Source organism: Eutrigla gurnardus, assembly GCF_963514095.1.
Source record: "Eutrigla gurnardus genome assembly, chromosome: 13".
In the NCBI taxonomy this organism is placed as follows: domain Eukaryota; kingdom Metazoa; phylum Chordata; class Actinopteri; order Perciformes; family Triglidae; genus Eutrigla; species Eutrigla gurnardus.
The window spans coordinates 5,484,093-5,502,498 of NC_139936.1; the positions used below are offsets into that span (position 1 = coordinate 5,484,093).

Below are 18,406 nucleotides of genomic sequence, written 5' to 3' on the forward strand. Positions count from 1 at the left end.
GCTGGGGCAGTGCAGATGGAAGGGCCCCCCCTCTGAGGGCCACGGCTCTGACAGCTTGTGAAGGGCCCGCGTGGGTCAGCCAGGCCCAGCCAGCAGCCCTTATCAGACGTGCAGCCCTTCCCCCAGTCTGCAGAAACTGTGGTGTAGGCAATATGCACACACACACACACATACACTCGTAGACAGTGCATACCAAGTAGGGCCTTGAGATCCCCCAGCCAGCCAGTCGGCCGAACCTCAGCAGCTGGAGAGGTTAAAACCCCCTCACGTATCAAAGAGGAAGAGCAGCAGGAGGGTAGAAGGAGGAAGGGGTAGAGGAATGGGAGAAAAAAGGAGGAGAAAGTATATCTTCATGTTCGCCAGGATGTCGGCCTCTGCGTCGGTTCCCACTGCGGCTGTCATTGGGAAGGTTAGGAGGGGAGATAGTGGAACTCAGCCCAGCCGGGGGGAGAGAGGAGCGGTGTATAGAGGGTGAAAGTGATGTGGCTACTACTTCAGGTAGTAGATTTTTACTTTCCCCTCTGTGGAGTGTGTGCGTCTGTCTGTATGTGTGTGCACAATATTTTCATTGATCCAGATCCTGTTTTTTTTTTCTTCCATGAAAGTAGCATCCATCCTTTTTTTTGGTTTCTGACGTGTCAAGTTAGGTTTAAACTCTCCTGTAAGTTTCTTAGTGCAGTTATACAACTATGGATGAGTATATCTAGTAGATTTGCAGTTCTTCAATATTTGGGATTATAGGGTTATCTTTAATTGAAGACAATGTGCTTGAAATGCACAGATACAAATGCTAATTTGAGTTAAAGGCTGTCAGATCTCATTTACATTCAGATTCACATAACTATACAGAATCATGAGCCTATCCTGTAAATGCAGGGTGATAGAAATGAACTCTCATGATCCTCAGTTTGCTCTCTGTCCTTGAATGGCCACTAGGGGTGCTGTTGTGCTATTTCCCATGTGCAGGAAGCTCCCTGTGGAGGCAAATGGAGAAGAAGCACATTTCCCTCTTGGGAATCGATAGAGGAACAGAAATTTCCACCTAATAAGCCTTTTTTTTTTTTGTTCCTGCCGTTTGTTTTTACTACTCCTCATCACTTCATCTCAGTCAATCAGTCTCTGCAGCAAAACATCACATCCAAACACACTCTGGGCTTTTTCTTCTCTACCTTAGATCCTCTTATTCAAATTCAGTCCAGGAACATTTTAGCTAGTACCGTGCACTTCATGTGGAACAGAGCAGTGAGGCTGAATGCAAATTAGCACAAACATGAAGATGCATAACATTGAGGAATCACAGTCCCAGCTTTGTTGCCGTCGAGTTCCTAAACGGAGCAACGCAACAGTCATGCAAGGTTGCATTGAAGAAAACACCAAAGAGAGGATACTACACCACCTCTGGTTCCGTCTGGTTGTTTCAACTGTAGGGAGATTAATAATTAAGTCATTCACATATGATTAAAAACCTCTACATGCAGACTATATGTTTGCATTGATGGTGCTCAGATCTGAAACCATCAAACCTCATTCTTACAAACCAGCTTTTTAGGTATAAGCCACTAAGGCCAAACAGCCGCGTTCCCACTTTCACAGCCATTTGAACTCTCAATGTCATTGTACTCACTTATATTCTTCCTGTGTATTTTATATTATCACCATCTTTGTATGTATTTATGGGGCACGGTGTAATCTGTAAGAGTAGCCTGCATCATCCCTGTGTCATTTGAATAGGTCTGAATATGTTAATCCCCACCTCAGTAGATATTGAATTGACTGGAGCAGCTCTGCAGGCAACGTGAGCTCTGCACGATCCCGTCGACAGCGAGGCTTTGATGCCGCCGTGCTGTAATGATAGTAATTCAAACAACATGATAATGGGGGGGATAAGCAGACAAATGATATCATACACCAAACAGGTCTTAGAAAGAGGGAAAGAATGAGACAAATAGAGAGAGAGGGAGAGAAGCAGAGGGACGGAAGGAAAGAAAAGATGTTTGGAATTCATCGGCTGCACTGAGGTAATTTATATCCCCCTTTTCTGAGACAGTAGCTTCAGTGCACACATTTAGCCGTGGCAATCTTCAGGGCAGATGACATGTTCCGTGTCTTTTTATTTATTAATTTTACACTGTGTCTCATTGCAGGAAACATGACTTCTCTCTGTAACCAGAGGCGATAGAGGAGAGGGAGCAGAGCGGAGAGCAGAGGGAGACAAACGACTCTATCATTCTCTCTGTCTCTCTAGGTCATGCTTCTCCAGCTAGCTCATGCTCATTCCCTTTGTTTAAAGTTTGGAGCGTGTGCCAGGCGTGCCCTAGTAAAGCCTCCGTGTGGTGGAATCCATTATGTTTGTATTTTGGCACGGGTGAAAGGATTCTGGAGGAACCATGATGACTTCATAAACAGTTATAGTTCGTTTGTTTGCCAGAGGGCTTTCTGGTTTTACAGTATCGCGTCTGCATCTTTTGCCTCGGCTGAGCGGCGGGATTCTCTGTGTAGTGGTGGAAGCTCTGTATCTGTGTGGAGAGCTCGTGAGCTGTGAACAATTAGGCTTATTTGTCTAGACGCTGATGGAGTCTCAGTGAACTGGGAATAACCAGTTGCTGTACAGTAAGTTAGTTGAAACCAGGGGCTTCATGCCTACATGCAACCCCTTTGCTGTAGTGACACACACACACACACACACATGTACTATTGACTCTACCCTCTCAACTCTGCCGTTCTGAACTCCTCTTTGTTTGTGTGGGAAGCTGCATTTACATAAGAGGCTTATGTGAGCCGCCACATAGTTCCCCCCCCCCCCCCCTTATTCCGATGAAAAACAAAAAGGACAAAAGCTATTGTCTTGTTAAGTAATGATTTTTGGATTTCTCCAAACTAGTTTGTGCTGTTCTGGAGGTGGTTAGGGGGGGTTGTGTTGATGTTGAGGCTGGGTAATGTTTTTGTTGTTGTTGTGGGGGGGGGGGGGGGGGGGTTGGGGTTGGTAACACAGAACAACAATGAGACGAGATGAATGCTGAGGTCGACAGCTGTGCGGGTTATGATATGGATGTGTGTTTATGTAAATGAGAAGCAACAATATGACCTTGTAGCTTTGATATATAATTGACAAAAAAAAGAGGGCTGATAAGAAACGCATAGGTGATCTTTCTGCCTCGTTGGCATCAGATGAGACGCGTGAACACAAAGACACCCAAGTACTGTATCATTAAACACTAATCCGTTCTAGTATTACTAAACACAGTAGCTCAAGCTGCTCTTGTTGGTTCAGGGCTTCCCGTATTTGCAAAGACGTTTGTTTACTTGCGTTTCACATACAGATAGAGGCTCCGCTCGGATTTGTATGTGCGTTTCCTGTAAATCGGTTTTCTTCTCCATTCCAGTGCCTCTTAATGTTGATGTAAAAAAATGACATTATTGAATAGGAGAAGGTACAACTTGCCACTGTGATATCGTACAGTCAATGAATCTATATTTGTGTTTTCTGACTGTGTGCACTGTATTGTAAAGTGTGCATCATGGTATTTTGGGGCTTCGGAGCTCCACCGGCTCCGGTTTCATCGGTTGTGGACCACTGAAGCACGTAGTTGCTGTTCTTTGTGACTTGCTGTCTGTGCTGCGGGCTTTTTTTCTTCTTTCTTCTTCTCGCGGAGCATCATTCTGTGACAGGATGTGAAACGATAGATGGATAGATGAATGCGCAGCGTTAGGGGAGGCTGACGGCAGAGGTGAGAGACGAGTGCAGAGGTCAAAGAGGTCGGCGGAGAGCAAGCAAGGCACAGAAGGAAGAGTTCTGAGGTTCTCATCCCGCTGAATGCGAGAAGATCTGAATGCTTTTGTGCGACGCGATTTGAGTGGATGAATAGGCTTTAATCCTCAGCCCGTTGGAATTCAAAGCCAGAGCATTTGCTTACATTTTCCAGAAGTGTCAACACGTTTGAACAACAGACTGTTTCTAAAATTAAATTCTAAACCTTTCGGAGGCTCGTGACATATTAGCACACACCAATCCAACAGTGGTGTGCTATCTGCATGCTCCACATACTCATTAATAAACTTAAGCATAACCAATCATCTGATCTCGATCTTTTTCTCCCTTTCCTCTGTCAGCAAGCAGTGGAGGACCTGCTGGAGGACGAGGACGAGGATTTTGACAAAGATGACAAGGTAATTATGTCTTTTGTCAGGGATGCACTCACACACAATGTACAAAAATAGATGCACACATATGTACGCACACTGCCTCGGGAGAGGTTTGCTGCTGCTTCGCACGCCGGAAACAAACACACACTAATGAAATGACTCCATTTTCCCCTTCCATCCTCCTCCCCTGTTCAGGTATTCTCACCGCCTGAGGCACGAACACGTGTACAAAGATTGTACAACCTTTTAACCTTTTTTTTTTTTAAAGTTTTCTCTGTAGATGCACACAGGGCACATTCCTCACCTTTTCCTCCTTGTGGTTTGCTTTGCTTTGTTGGGCACACCACTTTTACCCTTCATCTAACAGCACGCTCGAATTTACGTTACTAACGGCGTGCTTCAGCCCTGCTTCCTGAGAACATGCACCCACCACATAAAGTGCTTAGTTAGCTATTTAGGTCCGTTCACTGCTCCTTTATGTCCCAGTAAAACAGCATCTGGGCTTGTCCAGACACTATCAGGTAACAACAGGTGGCTGCTTTACTGCCTCCGCTCGTTTACACTGTAGGAACAGCTACTGAAACAAATGCCACTGGATAGGATGCAGTCCCTTGTCAATGTTCCACTTGGGAATGGTAATTGAAATGGTAGAGCTCTTTATCCACCCACTGTGTTGTCTGGTTTGGTGAGGCACACAAATGAAAACTAGATTCGGTGTGATACTCTAACAAGGTCAGAAACGTAAGCTTTTAAGTGAAGTCGAACTATTTTAATGTGAAAAGAGTGAAGTCCCTTAACTGAACAGGCTGGAATCTGAAATGACTCAAGCGGATACTTGATGCCTTACAGCCACACTCCGGCAATATAAAGGTTACTAGGCTAAGATGTGGTAAATTGCATGGTCCGGTATGGTGAAACTCTGGCTGCTTGCGATGGTAATTGTAAAGGCCTTTTACCAAGCAATTTGATATCTGGAGTATTATTTTTGCCCGAGGACTCTCTGTATACCGAGTTTACTTATGCAATTGCAACCTTGCTACAACCTCTCCCAGTTTAAAGGGTCATAGCCTGCAACAAAAGGGTTAAAAAAACACATTTATAGTGCAGATGGTCAAATAGTCATCGCACCAGTATGTCAGGTAATCAGTCACCCGGGCAGCCAGTCAGGCAATGAGCACACAGAGATACGTGAGCATTACATCCTCTCCCACAGTGATGCAGAAGCAAAGTTTCATGGCTGTGAAGTTCCAAGGCTGAAATGTACAGGGGGGCACCGACTGAAGATATGCACCAGGCAACCTTGAACCTTTTCTTTTTTTCTTTCTTAACGTCTGTCCTCCATCATTGCATTTCCCCACCTCTTTGCAGGGGGAAAAAAAAATAAAAAAATAAAATACAGGCATTTGAAAAAGCGGCAGATTATATGAAATACATTTTTTTTTTGCACTTTCATATTGAAATGAGGTTCAGCGGCAGCTTTTGCGGCCTCCGTCAGATTTGGTGCCAAACTGATTATTCCACATAAGAGGGCCTTGCTCTCTGTGCTCACACAGGGCTGGGATGCTGGATAGCACAGCCGCCACAAAGGCTACAATTTACCAACTCTGGCTTCATACATTTTGATCTATTGCTCCCCTCAACTGTTAGCATTTCATTTGAGCTGTAGGGAAGTTGAAAGGGGGGCATTTTTCTTTTTTCTTCGCCTACACGTCTTTGCCCTCCCACTCTCCTTCTACCCTTCCCTCAATCGTCCTCTCCCCACTCTGTTTTTTATGTCTCTCTCTTTCTCTCGCTCCCTCCCCCTCATTTTTACTCTCCATCCAACCTGGTTAAGTGCAGAACAAATGCACTTTCAAGGCTTAACAAATTTGTCTTTTACATTGGATATGAGGTCTTTTACATTGGATATGAGGCGCAGCTTCAGATTGTATGACTTAGTATGAAGGACGGGTCGAAGCAGGCCTCTTTTATGGCACAGGCCTATAGGGGAGAGAGGGGGGGGGGGAGAGCGAGAGTGAGAGAGGAGAGGGAAAAAGATTAATAAATATGCCAAGGCCTCATTTTAATTGAACTTGAAGCATATGTTGCAAGTATGTACAATCCATCCCAGATGTTTACTCCGGCCATGTGCGCGGCTCTTCCCAGCGCACCACAAGGCAGCTATTAGCTGGATAACCTTTGCTCCAGAGGCTAAATGGGGTATTACATGGCGAAAAAGTAGAGCACCTGTTTTTCATTGCATGGAGGACCCCTTGCGGGCTTTTTGCCTTGGATCACCGCATGTGTTTTGACTTAACAGATTGTTGGGCAGACGTGAAAAGTGTCTTTCTTGTGAGCAAGCGCTGATATTAGTCACTTAATCTCAATGAAAGTCCAGCATCTAGACTAATTGATGGGGACGGCTCAGTTGTTAAAACCCGAGCAGGCAGGCACATGCAGGGTGAAAAAATGTTTAAGACACAAACTGTTTTTCCCCTCTTCCTCTCCACTCCTCCTCCTCCTCCTCCTCCTCCATACTGTGTCTGTGTGTGAGCACTGACCTTCAACATGGAATGTTGCTTGATTCTTATTGCCGGCACACACACATAAAATGTATAAGCATTATACTGCCCCAGTTTTTAACCTCTATTTTCAAATTCATTTTAAACATAGTGGCGAGTTACAGGTGCACCTTTTCTCCTTCAGAGTACATTAGTGATCCAATACATAAATGTCAGACACAGAGTTATAGAAATCGTACACTTGAACACAACCCGTATTATACATATTCTATTTTTTTTCTCTTTACATCCATCCAGTTATATAGTTATTTGTCACCTTCCTGATTGCATTTATTTAAGTGGATCTTGGCCATTTAAAGTGGCCCAGTAAGCCATGCTGCTGAGCAAATGCAAATTATACAAAAGGAATAGCAGCAAAATACGTCAAAAATACCTTCCATCTTCTAAATGACATACATGTGTTCACATCTATGTATTTCTGCTTCTTGTCACCTCACCCCCACGAGAAAAAAAAACATTTTTCTTTCCCTTTTTTAATGCCATCATACTGATTTCACAAAAAAAGTAACCTTTTCAGTATCTCCCGATAGAGTTTGAAGTAACATTACAGATTTGGACGGTGTGAGATAGCATTCCTATATTTACTGTCTGTTTGCTGGAGGGGCTTCGGTGTGCAATGTAGCTTGCAACGTCTCCTCTCACCTGTGGGCTCACTGTCCACACCTGGCATCAGGCAATCACCTTGAGGCTTTGCATGGGTGTGAGTGTTTGTGCGCGTAAACGTTGTTGTGTATTTTCGCTTGTGTATGTGTGTGTGTGTGTGTGTGTGGCGTCTCAGCTGCCTCCTGGGTGGGGGGGGGGGGGCTGGTGGCTTACTGGAAAAAGCGAGAGAATGCGAGAGAGAGACAGACTGAAGGAGTGAGGAGATTACCTTCACACGGTTGACTGGTCACTGAAGCGCTCGTGCTCCGCTCAGCTAGGCTCCACTAGCCTCAGGAGGACCTGACACAGATAAGATACACACTGCAATCATGTCCTGCTCACGGGCTTACTGCTCGCTGCACTCCCTCTCTCTTTCTCTCTCCATGTCTATCTATATCTTGCTCTCTCTCACACACACACACACACACACGCACGCACACACACACACACACGCAGACGTACCGCACCATCAATTCTCCCCCCCGTTTCTCAATCATTTCCTCCTCCCCTCCCTCATGTGCAAAGTTGATGGTAAATACAGAGTTGACCATTCATTGGATTGAACACATTGATCTGTAAAAAATCTGAATTACACGTAAAATGTCATTTTTTTTCAAGCTTATTTATGGAATTCCCCAGGGCTTTCCGTATTAACAGCAATGCAATTGTTTTCATCCGAGATTAGTGTCAAACAGTCACATTTGTTGTTATTGTTGCACCAGCTGATTGTAGTTATCGGATCAAAATTTAGTTTTGAATGATATTGAACTGTTACACAACCTGCACAACACAATGAATAGTCAGGTTTCTGAGTGCTATTTAGTATTTTAGTATACATGATCCTCTCTCCTGCCATACAGCCATCTCCCTACACCACAGTATCTCTTTATCCTGCTCATCCATAGAGCTGAGACAGCCGTTTCCTATACTGCTTCCCCCGTAGGCATGAACATGCACACACATCGTGCACATGTGTATTTATCAATAGGAGTATACGCCTCCTGGCGAACGGCTAGTATCAGCTCAGACATCCAGTTCTCCTCCTGCAGGCCTCGCATCCATTTTCCAGCGACTGATTTCAACATACAATATCTCGCTGTTTTTATTTACCCGTTTCTTTCCCTCCCCGTCTCTGTCTCTTCTTATGTGTATCATTAAGCAAGCGGCTCTCTGCTCCAGTATAATCTTAAATAAGGCACACTTTGTCTCGGTGTGAATACGGTTAAAACCAGTGTAAGTTTCCTGACTTATCTCCAGATAGCACGAGGAGCTCGGCGGTGCCTCTCTCTCACTCCCAGTCACAGCACTGTACCAACCGCTCAGATAGCAACGTGGCATCGTGTAATTGGACTAAAGAGAGCACTGGGAATTATATCAATTCTCTGGGAAATAAAAAGTGTGACTGAAATGTTTTTCCGGGGAGGCTAGTGAGCTTGTGATGCAGCGGGGTTGTCCTCGGGTATCACGGGGCTTTTTCGACTTCTGGGGAGAATGGGGAACGAGAGGGGAAAAAAAAGTTTGAACGTCTGTGTTCTTTTCTTCTCGCTGCCTGTGAAGGATGAAAAGCGTCACGCTGTAAAAGATGCTTTTGACTTTTCCGCTTCATTTTTCTTCCCATCTCACTGTTTGTTTTTTTCCCCCTCATTGTTCAGCAGAGACGCTGGTAGGAATTGCATTTTAATCATGTTTCGCTAATAGAGGGAGGAATGAAAACGGAAAGGAGGGTGAAAGAGGCATGGAGGGATATTGTCTCTCTATGCAAAATGCACTGCATTGTTTTTTCCCCTCTTTGTCACACACAAACATCAGGTAGATCATCTCCCACTATCTCTATTCCCCCCCCAGATACATATCGCTTGCTTTGTTTTTTTGCTTTCACTCATTTCTCCTTCAGTCTCTGACACGCCACCATCCTCTTAAGACTCTGACTTTATCTCTTGTCTTTGTGATTTAAATTAAATGTTGTTGTTTTTGCACTGTGGCTCTTTTTCTCTCTTTTTTTCCTGTTGTTTTGGTTGCTAAACCTAAAGTTTATAATAAAGTCACCACGGTCTCAGTGTAAAGATTATAGAAATGGGTGCTCCCTTGGATACAGCTTTGCAATCAAGTGGACTCAAGAAAATAAAAGTGCAATTATCAAATAGCTATTTTGATGTTTATACCTTCAGATATAAATGGTAACCCTCGTCTGCATTGCAAGGCTAAAGCTACAGTCTAGTTATATTGGGCAAAACATCAACTTTAAGACCGAGTTGTAAAACATCCACGTGTCTTTCTTTAACCCTTTCACCTTAATTGTTCTGGGTTGTAAAGAGAAAATCTCACTGTACGTCTATCCACAAGGACTCTAAACCAGGCCCCTGGGAGGACAGCTGTGCTAAAAACCATATCCTCGAGGATATGTTGGCTTCCTGGCACTTTGAGTGGATACGAGCGATGGTGGTAAGTGGGCATGTGTGTGGCTCTGGCACTGACCCCTGATGGTGTCTGTCGCTGTCTTGCGGTTTCCTATCTAGCTCATCGTCTGTCTGGGGCGGCCTCTCCGCCTGCCGTCCTGTCGGGGGGGTTTGTCCACAGTACTTTGTCCCCATGTCCGTGTCTCAACCAGCACCCACGCACTGCACGCTCGGCCCGCAACCCAACCCCACCTCGAGGCCTCTGCCTGCTCTTTAAGGTGATGGGTGAACTAACGGGGCTCCAGCATGGAAGGCCGCTCCCGTCTCTCTGTGTGACTTCCCTTCAGCTCTGTAGACCTGCTGCCCTCCGGGGTGGCAGCTGTATGGTGGTGCAACGGTGTGTTAACTCTGTTTTTTCTGGTGGGACGTTTGGCTCTGGGGTTCAAAGGGTGACACTGGGAGTGACTTGTCAATTTGACCTGGTTTGGGGTGTAATGTGTGCAGTGAGGAGGGGCCATAAGGGAATAAAATTACCTTTTATAGAGTGAATTTTCCGACTTTAAGATTCATTTACTTTTTGTTTTTGAAAAGCACTAATTGCATTCCTCTCACAAATAATTGTTTTATACCTTATGACCCCTAAGTCACTGATAATAAGTAACAAACTAATTTTGTAATGAGTTTCAGAACTCCGAGTGTGTGTGAGTGCATGTGTGTGCTCTTTTTCTTAAAAGTTGCTACAGAAACAGCAAAACTACTTCATATTGCCAGAGTAAATCCCACTGCTCATTATGCCTAATGCAGCAACGTCTTCTCCCCCAACTGTTATTGTTCTGAATCACATGAACCGACTGAACTTTTTGACTGATGAACTATGCATCAAAGGAACACAATGAGCACTCGTTGCTCTGTAGGTGAGGAGTTCTCGTGTGCTCTCATCCACCCAAAGTTACGCTTCTCCGAGAATCTCACCAAATAGGATGTTGCAGATGGCACACACTCAGCCCTGCCGGTCTCTCATTGGACAGAATGTGGAGCACAACACTTGACAGCGTCGTCGTCTGAATTTTAAAGTCAGACGTGTTAGAAGGCAGCCGCCACCTTTTTCTTTTAACAAAAGTCATAAATCTGTAATGAGCACAGAGGATGCATATTTTATTTACTTATTTGAAGACGTGATCTCTTCACTTCATAGCGATGCACTCTCGCTCTTTTTTTTTTTCTTTTTTTTTTCTTCCAAAACAAATTTTAAAACAGTGGATGTTACAGCTGTTTCTACTGCATGTGTCTCTCTGAGCATGAATATGTAATTAAAGGTACGCCAAAGTTAGCAGGAGCCTCACAGACCTCGGTTATGAATCTGATTTTATCCAAACAGGAGTAAGAAATGATTTACTTTGTAAATAATTAAATAGGATGTAGTTAAAAATCTTAATCAGTTAAATCTAGAATAAAAGTAATGTATTTTAACAATACATTTAGTTTCTAACCTAATTTCCAAATTTCTGTAGGTTATCTAAAGATGCAAATGACTATGTAGTAAGGGAGTTTAGATGCAGTAGCATCTGATTGAAGCCAACCAAGACAGAGATACTACAACAGACACACTGAAAGACAGACAGTCAGACAGACAGACAGATGGGGGAGATTGGCTGGAGCAGCTAAACCAGGCCAACAGAGGACAGGAGTAATGTTGTCCCATTCATCACACACTGCCAGGCTGGATCCTGGGAAGGACAGGGGAAGGAGAGCACAGGAGCAGGGGAGCAGAGGTGAGGAAAAGTGGGGGAGAGTTGGGCAGGCTGGGGGTGCAGGTTGGGCGGGGGTCGGGGGGCGTTTCAGCAGGAGGCGAGGAAGGGGAAGCGCAGAAGTTGTGTGGTGCTAGTCGTGTGTGTGTGTGTGTGTGTGTCTGTGTGTGTCTGTGTGTGAGTGTGTGTGCCCGACCTTGAGTCTGATGGAGTGGCTGGTGCGGTGGAGGTGATGAGAGGCCCCAGGGGGAGATGGGTAAAGATGATCAGTGGCAAGCAACCTCCTGCCACCCAGACTCATCAGAGACACACAAACACACACACACACACACACACACACACACACACTCATAACACCAAAAAACCTGTCTCGTTTGGATAGGAGGCAGAGGTCAGACTGAAAATAAGTCACCAGCACCTCTTCCTTTTATTCCCTCCTTCCATCCATCGCTCTCTCTTACATATGTGTATATTTATCCTCGCTGTGGGACGAGGCTGGGTGAAGAGACTAATTAGTACTAGAAAGCGTCGTCTGCCCGGCCCACCTTCACATGACAGTCTAAACTGTGAGTTTGACTTTGGCTTTGTAGGGAGCAACCCTCAGCAGACGCCGCTGTTCTCAAAGAAAACTGTGTCCGTCCCTATACATCCACTCTCCTCACATCCACACCGGGCCTATGGGACTGTGACGCCCCCCCCTTCACATCTTATGGTGGCCTTTGTGTGTGCGAGCTGCTTGATGAGGGCCAGGAGGACGTGCAGCACATCTCAACACCCTCGTTAAACAGATATTTATGCGTTTATGATAAAAGAGAGGGAGGGAAATAGAGATGTATTCCCCACATTCGCTCATGGATTAGTTTTTGTATGAGATAAATTATTTATTAAAGCCGCCGCTTAAATAAGGGGGGTGGAACATCTGCCTCTTTCATGTGGCGCTGGCGAGGTGCCAGGTTGCATGGTGGCATCTGAGGCCGGTCGCTGGGCCTTTTGTCTCGTCTTGCTGTCATTCGGTGACGGAGGGGAGATGTTCTTCGAGGCCACTGGGTGACCAAGTTTGTTTTTGTGGGGGGTCAAATCTGTGACTCATCGCTCCCCAGTGGAGGTGCTGGAGTCGGAATAGACACATGTATGTGTGTTTTATTTTTGTCTTTCATAATGTGCCTCGGATGTATGTAGTCAACATGAGAGGTAGAAAGCTGCATTTGACTCCATGCGGGAATATTTACAGCATATGCTCTCATTTTCATGAAAATATGCAAAACAAATCAGAATATCTTTCATCATAAATGAACTAATTCAGAGGTTTTGGAGCATTTTTGCAATTAACCTGCTATAGACACTCCTGCTTCATTTTGGAGACGAGCCATCTGCTCGTTGAACTGTTTCGACTCAGAAGAGGAACTCCTGTTAGAACCCAACAAAATACTATGAGAATGAACTGAATGTGCAAATGAAATCCTGCTTTTCCATTTGTGAAGTGTTTCACCTTCAGTCACTAAGTTATTTTTATATGTATTTAATTGCTTCAAGTCAACAGTGCAGCGCAGCCAAATATCACGTTTATTGGTACAAAATCATTATTTCTTCGTATCCATGTTTGCTTTTTCGGAGGGATCGCAACACCTCAAGTTTTAAGTATACAGTAGATGCTAATTTTATGCGCTTTTTATTATTCTGTCATACCTAATTCTTGCACAGGCTTTGGAAATTGAATTTGTGTCGCCCCTAAAGCATTCCTCAACTTGCTCAAGTTTTCAATGTTTTTTGTTTTTTGTTTTTTTCTTTTGGTGGAAATGGGAGAGATGCTGCCTCCCTCTGCAGTTACAAAATCAACAAGAACGCTTTCAGATGCCCTCTGGGAGCCACATATTAGCATTCTGTCACGTTTTATATGACATTTCAATTTTTACTGTGCTGCCAGAGTGAGAGAGGCAAAAAGGAAAACAAAGAAAAACAGGTGCAATTTTAGCACGGCGGCAATGAGCAGCAGCCACTTGTGGTTCAGACTCATTTCGCGGTGTGATGGGATGTATGGTGCTGCATTATAACGGTTAAGTTTATCATTTTTATGGCGTAACCCAGCTGGGAGAACAATGCGAGCGGAGGTTAAAACAGTCTCAAATGGCTCTCTCTGTTTCCACCCGGTAGATATAGGACAGATATTTGAGTCCATCGTAATAGGCTAAGTCCTCAGTGACCTCTCTCTTGTTTAGCTCCAGGCCTCGGGTCAGCGAAGAACAAACTGTCTTTGCAAAGTTTACAACTGCTCACTTTGCACTTTTTGCATGGAGATGCACTCCGGCACGACGCCATCGCTCCGAAATGGAGCACCCGGGTACACAGAGGCGGCGTGCATCTTCCCTTTGTTGAATATTTAATCAAGTGTTTTAAAGAGTTTACCACATTTGTTTACCACAATTTACCAGGAAGTGCAATGTGGTTAGCCCGACGTGTCTGTTTCTGTGTATGTGTGTGTGAGTGTCTCTCTCTCTGGTGTCACTGAGGGTTGTTTGTCCTCAACACATACAAACAGCTCGCATCACTTTAACGAGCCGCGCCGCCTCCCGTCTCCGCTGATGGGAGCGCTCCCATGATGCAGCCTGCTCCGCGCGCTCGGTACGCAGCGTGGCTCAATTCTCATCTGATGGCTGCTTGGCTGAGATTTCATGTGCGTCACATTCCGCACATCCCAACAATGATGCAAACTTTGGCACATTTATATGCCAACAAAGGACGCCGACTCAATACATATTTCTGCTAGCAGGCTGATGAGAGTTAATTGATGTCAAAGATTTTTTTTTTTTTTTTTTCTGCACAAAGAAATATTTCATTCAGGGGGTAAAACCAGTTTTTCATTTAATCCACAGAAGTATGCAGTTCTTGTGACTGGCATAACATTTTAAGTGGCCCTGACCTCTATTGCTATACAGTAGATTATAAAACGCATGCTTTTCTAAAGGAGCGGTAGACCATCACACAGAAAACACAAGAGGATTGATCATAATGACCGAGACGTGTCTTAAGGCCTGAATGTGCCTTTTGTATATACGTTCAATGTGATGATGGAGTCTGCATTCTGGAGACACAAATTACTGATGCTTTAAATTAGCAAATCAGTGGAGTAATGATGGTCACGGGCATTCAGAAAAGTAATTAAAGCATATTAATTAATATATTGTATATTCTGTCTACTGGGGATGCTGGATTATATTCAGTGTTTTGATATTCTTGTGTATATATTGTTTCTGTTTTCTCCTCTCTACTGTATATGCAATTATTTTGTGTCCTTTGTGTGACGCATATGATTTATATTAAATGTAGTTTGGGCAGAAATAAAGCCTTTTAAAATTAGTCTCATAATCAGATTCAGTTGCTTTCTTAAGCTCATTGTATAGTTCTTTACTGTACTATATTTAAATTGAATTGAATACAAATTTAATTCAGAATCGGTGACTTTGTAGTACAAAAAAACTCCTAACTGGCAGTTACTGTAACATGTCACCGCTTGGCAGATTTAACCTACAGTTGCAGTCTATTAAAATGCACGATGCTAAACTCATTAGCCATGCTTATTACACTATCCATCTAAATGCTTCGAGCCGTGCAGCATCATTCTCCAGAACGCCGTTTGTCAGAGGTGCTGGGATTTGGAGCATACCTTGAGCATTAACATGACTCGCAACTGTGGCCAAGTCGAAGCGAGAGGCCTCGCAGATTTAACGTTATTAGCCGTGCCTTCAGGTCTCCAAACAAACCCACTTAGTCTTCCTGACAGACACCGGAAGAGACAGACGGGGAATACCGGCCCCCGAGTCTCCATCGCAACACTTCTCCATCCCAACTGGAATAACCATGTGAGCTGGTCGTCGATGCGAGCCCACGCATTCCTCACAAAACCACCAAAAAGCGTGGCAAGACTGTCAGAGAGCTCGCCTCCCTGATTTAGATATTTCACAGTTTTTCGTTACATATCAAAGTCCCTTTTAACCTCGACTGTGATGTGAATGCCGTGTCGTTCCCCCCCCCCTCTATCAGTAATATCATTGCAGTCTTAAACAAACTTGCTCCGTAGAGAAAGGAGCTGCTTTTAGAAGTGGAGGGCCCTCGTCGTACAATCTGTTTCAGGATATAATATCGTTTGTAAAGTCACACAGCAAGACCAGGTGTGCAGATCAACCTTATCTAATAGCTGTAGGGTGTCTGTGTGTGTGTGTGTGTTTGTGTGCATATTAGGTTCCATTATAAGAACAGGTTGCCTGGCTCCATATGTGCGCTGTGTGCAGGGAAGCTGGGAAAACAAGGTTCTCCGTGGCCCTCTGTGTTATTGCTACCTCCCGCCTCCCCGAGCCGTGTTTGAAGACAGGAAATACGAGTCAGACCTCAGTCCGAGGGGCATGTGGCAATGGTTTATACTCCGATGACCTCTGACCCCCATCCTCTCCACCCCCGCCCGCTCTCTCACACCACTCCCCTGGCCCTCAAACATACTGACGAAAATAAAATAAAAACCCGGCCCAGCCCGGCTCGGCTCGGCCCAACCCAGCACAATAGACCCTGCGTTCGAGAGATTTGTTTGAGCGAGCAATGAAAAACAGATGGACTCCGAGGAAAGGACTGAGGGAGAGAGAGGAAGAAAGAAAGGGAGTCTTGTAAAATATTTGCGAAGAAAAATAACCCAGGGACGCTGTCTAATTATATCTATTTGTCTTGTGTGGTTGTGCTGGGGAGGCCATGTGGTCTCCCCCGACTGCTCCATGGTTCATTTTTCACTTTATCTGATTCTGGACGGAGTAGAAAAAGAAGAGGATGAGGTTCGGGGCAGCGGAGGGTGTTTTGGGTCTCGACGGGAGGGTTGGGGTTAGGGGGGGGGGGGTGTTGGCCTCAAGGAGCAAAATGTGGTAAAGGCCTCTGTGGTCCTCAGTGTTTCATTCCTTTGACTACTTTGGGTATAGTGATGAGATTTACTTCTCTAATCTTGCAGAGTCCATCCATCTTCATCAATAACAGCCATTGCTTTACATGCTGTTTCTCTAACCAAAGAAAAATGTTTTGGTTCCTCCCAAACTTTTCTTTTCTTTTTTTTCTTTTTTTTGTTGCCCATTTTGCCATTAATTAACTTAAGTTCTTCAAACAGCTTCTAATATACTTATTTTCCCCAGCTTTAAGAAATCCGTATTCTTTCTTATCTGAAATATGAAGCTTTCTGGCATTTTTGATATATACTTTTTTAATTTGCAAGCATTAATTTGTTTAACAATTACTCTGTAATAGCTGGAAAAAAACACATCAATTCTTCCACTGAGAGAATACCAGCGACCCTCAGACTCCTCGGAATAAAACAAAACTTAATGTCACATATTTTAAATTTTAATAACGTATTGGAACAGGGTGACCTTATAATGAAAGTGTGTTATAGCCATATTGTAAACTGGCCTTCCTGTAGCTCTGGTCTGATAATAGATGGTCCTGTTCTTGCTATGCCTCCCTTCGTCTCCCCAGCATGCCCACCAATCACATCCAGCCGCAACCAGTCTCCGTGTGGATGTCCTCACTCAGCCAACGGCTGTCCTTCACTCTCTGTCACCTCATTCTGTCCCCATCATCCCGTGCCTTTGCCGTCGCTCGGTCAGCAGGCGGCTCGTCGACTGTTGCATGACTTCCTCGACTCTTCTTCGTGTTGTTTCTGTAAGAACGGGGATTGTAGGATTTAGATTTCCTGGCTAGTTTGTGGTCCCCCCCTCCCTCCTCGCAGTATTCTCAAGTTCTCAACCATCAAAAGTTGAAAAGGAAGAGCTCGTCATGGTGGGTGACAGCATTTAATGAGGATGTTAATGATGTCACGGCTGGTGACATCATCACAGTGTGCCAGCCAGCGAAACAAAGAGGGAGGGAGAGGGAGAGAGAGAGAAATTCTGGCTCTCTCTTCACATATTCAAATTTTCCTGTGAGCGTTTTGATTTGTTCTGCCGACTTTATATCTCTATTACTCCCTGGAATTAAAGCACTCCGTCAGTTCGCGCAGGATATCCGGTGATTTGGCTCCCCACCTCCAAATCTTTGACGCTATTTAAAATGTATTGTTTTCCCAGAGATGCCTGTGCCCAGCCTTGTGTCTTGTCTCCCTCTCCTCCCTCACCCTCGCTTCCTTCTCTCCCCTCGCCTACATCTCTATCTGTCCTCTTGCAGGACTCGGAGAGAAAGGGCTTCATGAACAAGCTTTATGCCATTCAGGACGTGTGCATCAGTGTGCAGAATGCACTGGATGAAGTGGCCTCCTATGGCGAGAGGATAAAGAAGTGAGTCGTAAGCCTGCTCCTCGGCATCGGGCCCGCTCCGCTCTGCTCCGCACGTCCCAGGCTTTTCTCTTCTTCTTCTTTTTTTTTTCTTCTTTTTTTCCACCGCAATGCCCGGTTGCCCCGCTTCCCCTTGCCAGCCTAACTGAGTATAACTCAGTGCTGCTCTCAGGAAACGCTGCCAGCGTGACACCCAGCCCTCGGAGACAAACACACAGGCTGTCTGTCACATCTCACTTAACCCTGCATGACCTCTTAACTGAATCATGTACATAGTAGATTAAACACATCGCTGCACACACACACACACACACACACACACACTCACAAAACGGTTTATTCACTGTACACGTCTGCATACATAGGCGCCCTCTCTTTTCAGTAGATGTGGACAAAGCAGAGGGAAGGCAGGCATTTTTAGTGATTTGATTAAAAGCTAGAAAAAAATAACTTACTTTGGGTAAAACAGGTAGAACATTTTACATCAAGCTGACACATTTGTGACCCGTTCCTGTCAAATTGAGAGCATTTTACTGATTGGATGGTGCGGTCGTATTGAATTTTCACCCTGCGATGCTGACCTGTGAGACTTGAGGGTGAAGTTATTTTCTGTGTGTGTG

General features: G+C 44.7%; 1 protein-coding gene across 8 annotated transcripts in view; it reads left to right on the forward strand.

Annotated features, from left to right (window-relative positions):
- The window catches only part of mctp1a (multiple C2 domains, transmembrane 1a), a 455,748-nt gene that overhangs the window by 83,280 nt on the left and 354,062 nt on the right, over window positions 1–18,406 (forward strand). For 6 of the 8 annotated variants that reach the window (XR_014598230.1, XR_014598231.1, XR_014598232.1 and 3 more), the window contains 3 exons: window positions 4,111–4,167; window positions 9,690–9,788; window positions 17,680–17,789. Coding sequence is in view for 5 of the 8 variants with exons in the window: in XM_084025756.1 (XP_083881882.1) it covers window positions 4,111–4,167; window positions 9,690–9,788; window positions 17,680–17,789 (266 nt within the window). In the remaining 3 variants the exon portion in view is untranslated. The remainder of the gene's footprint in view (window positions 1–4,110; window positions 4,168–9,689; window positions 9,789–17,679; window positions 17,790–18,406) is intronic. The other 2 variants (XM_084025758.1, XM_084025759.1) reach the window with 1 other exon arrangement.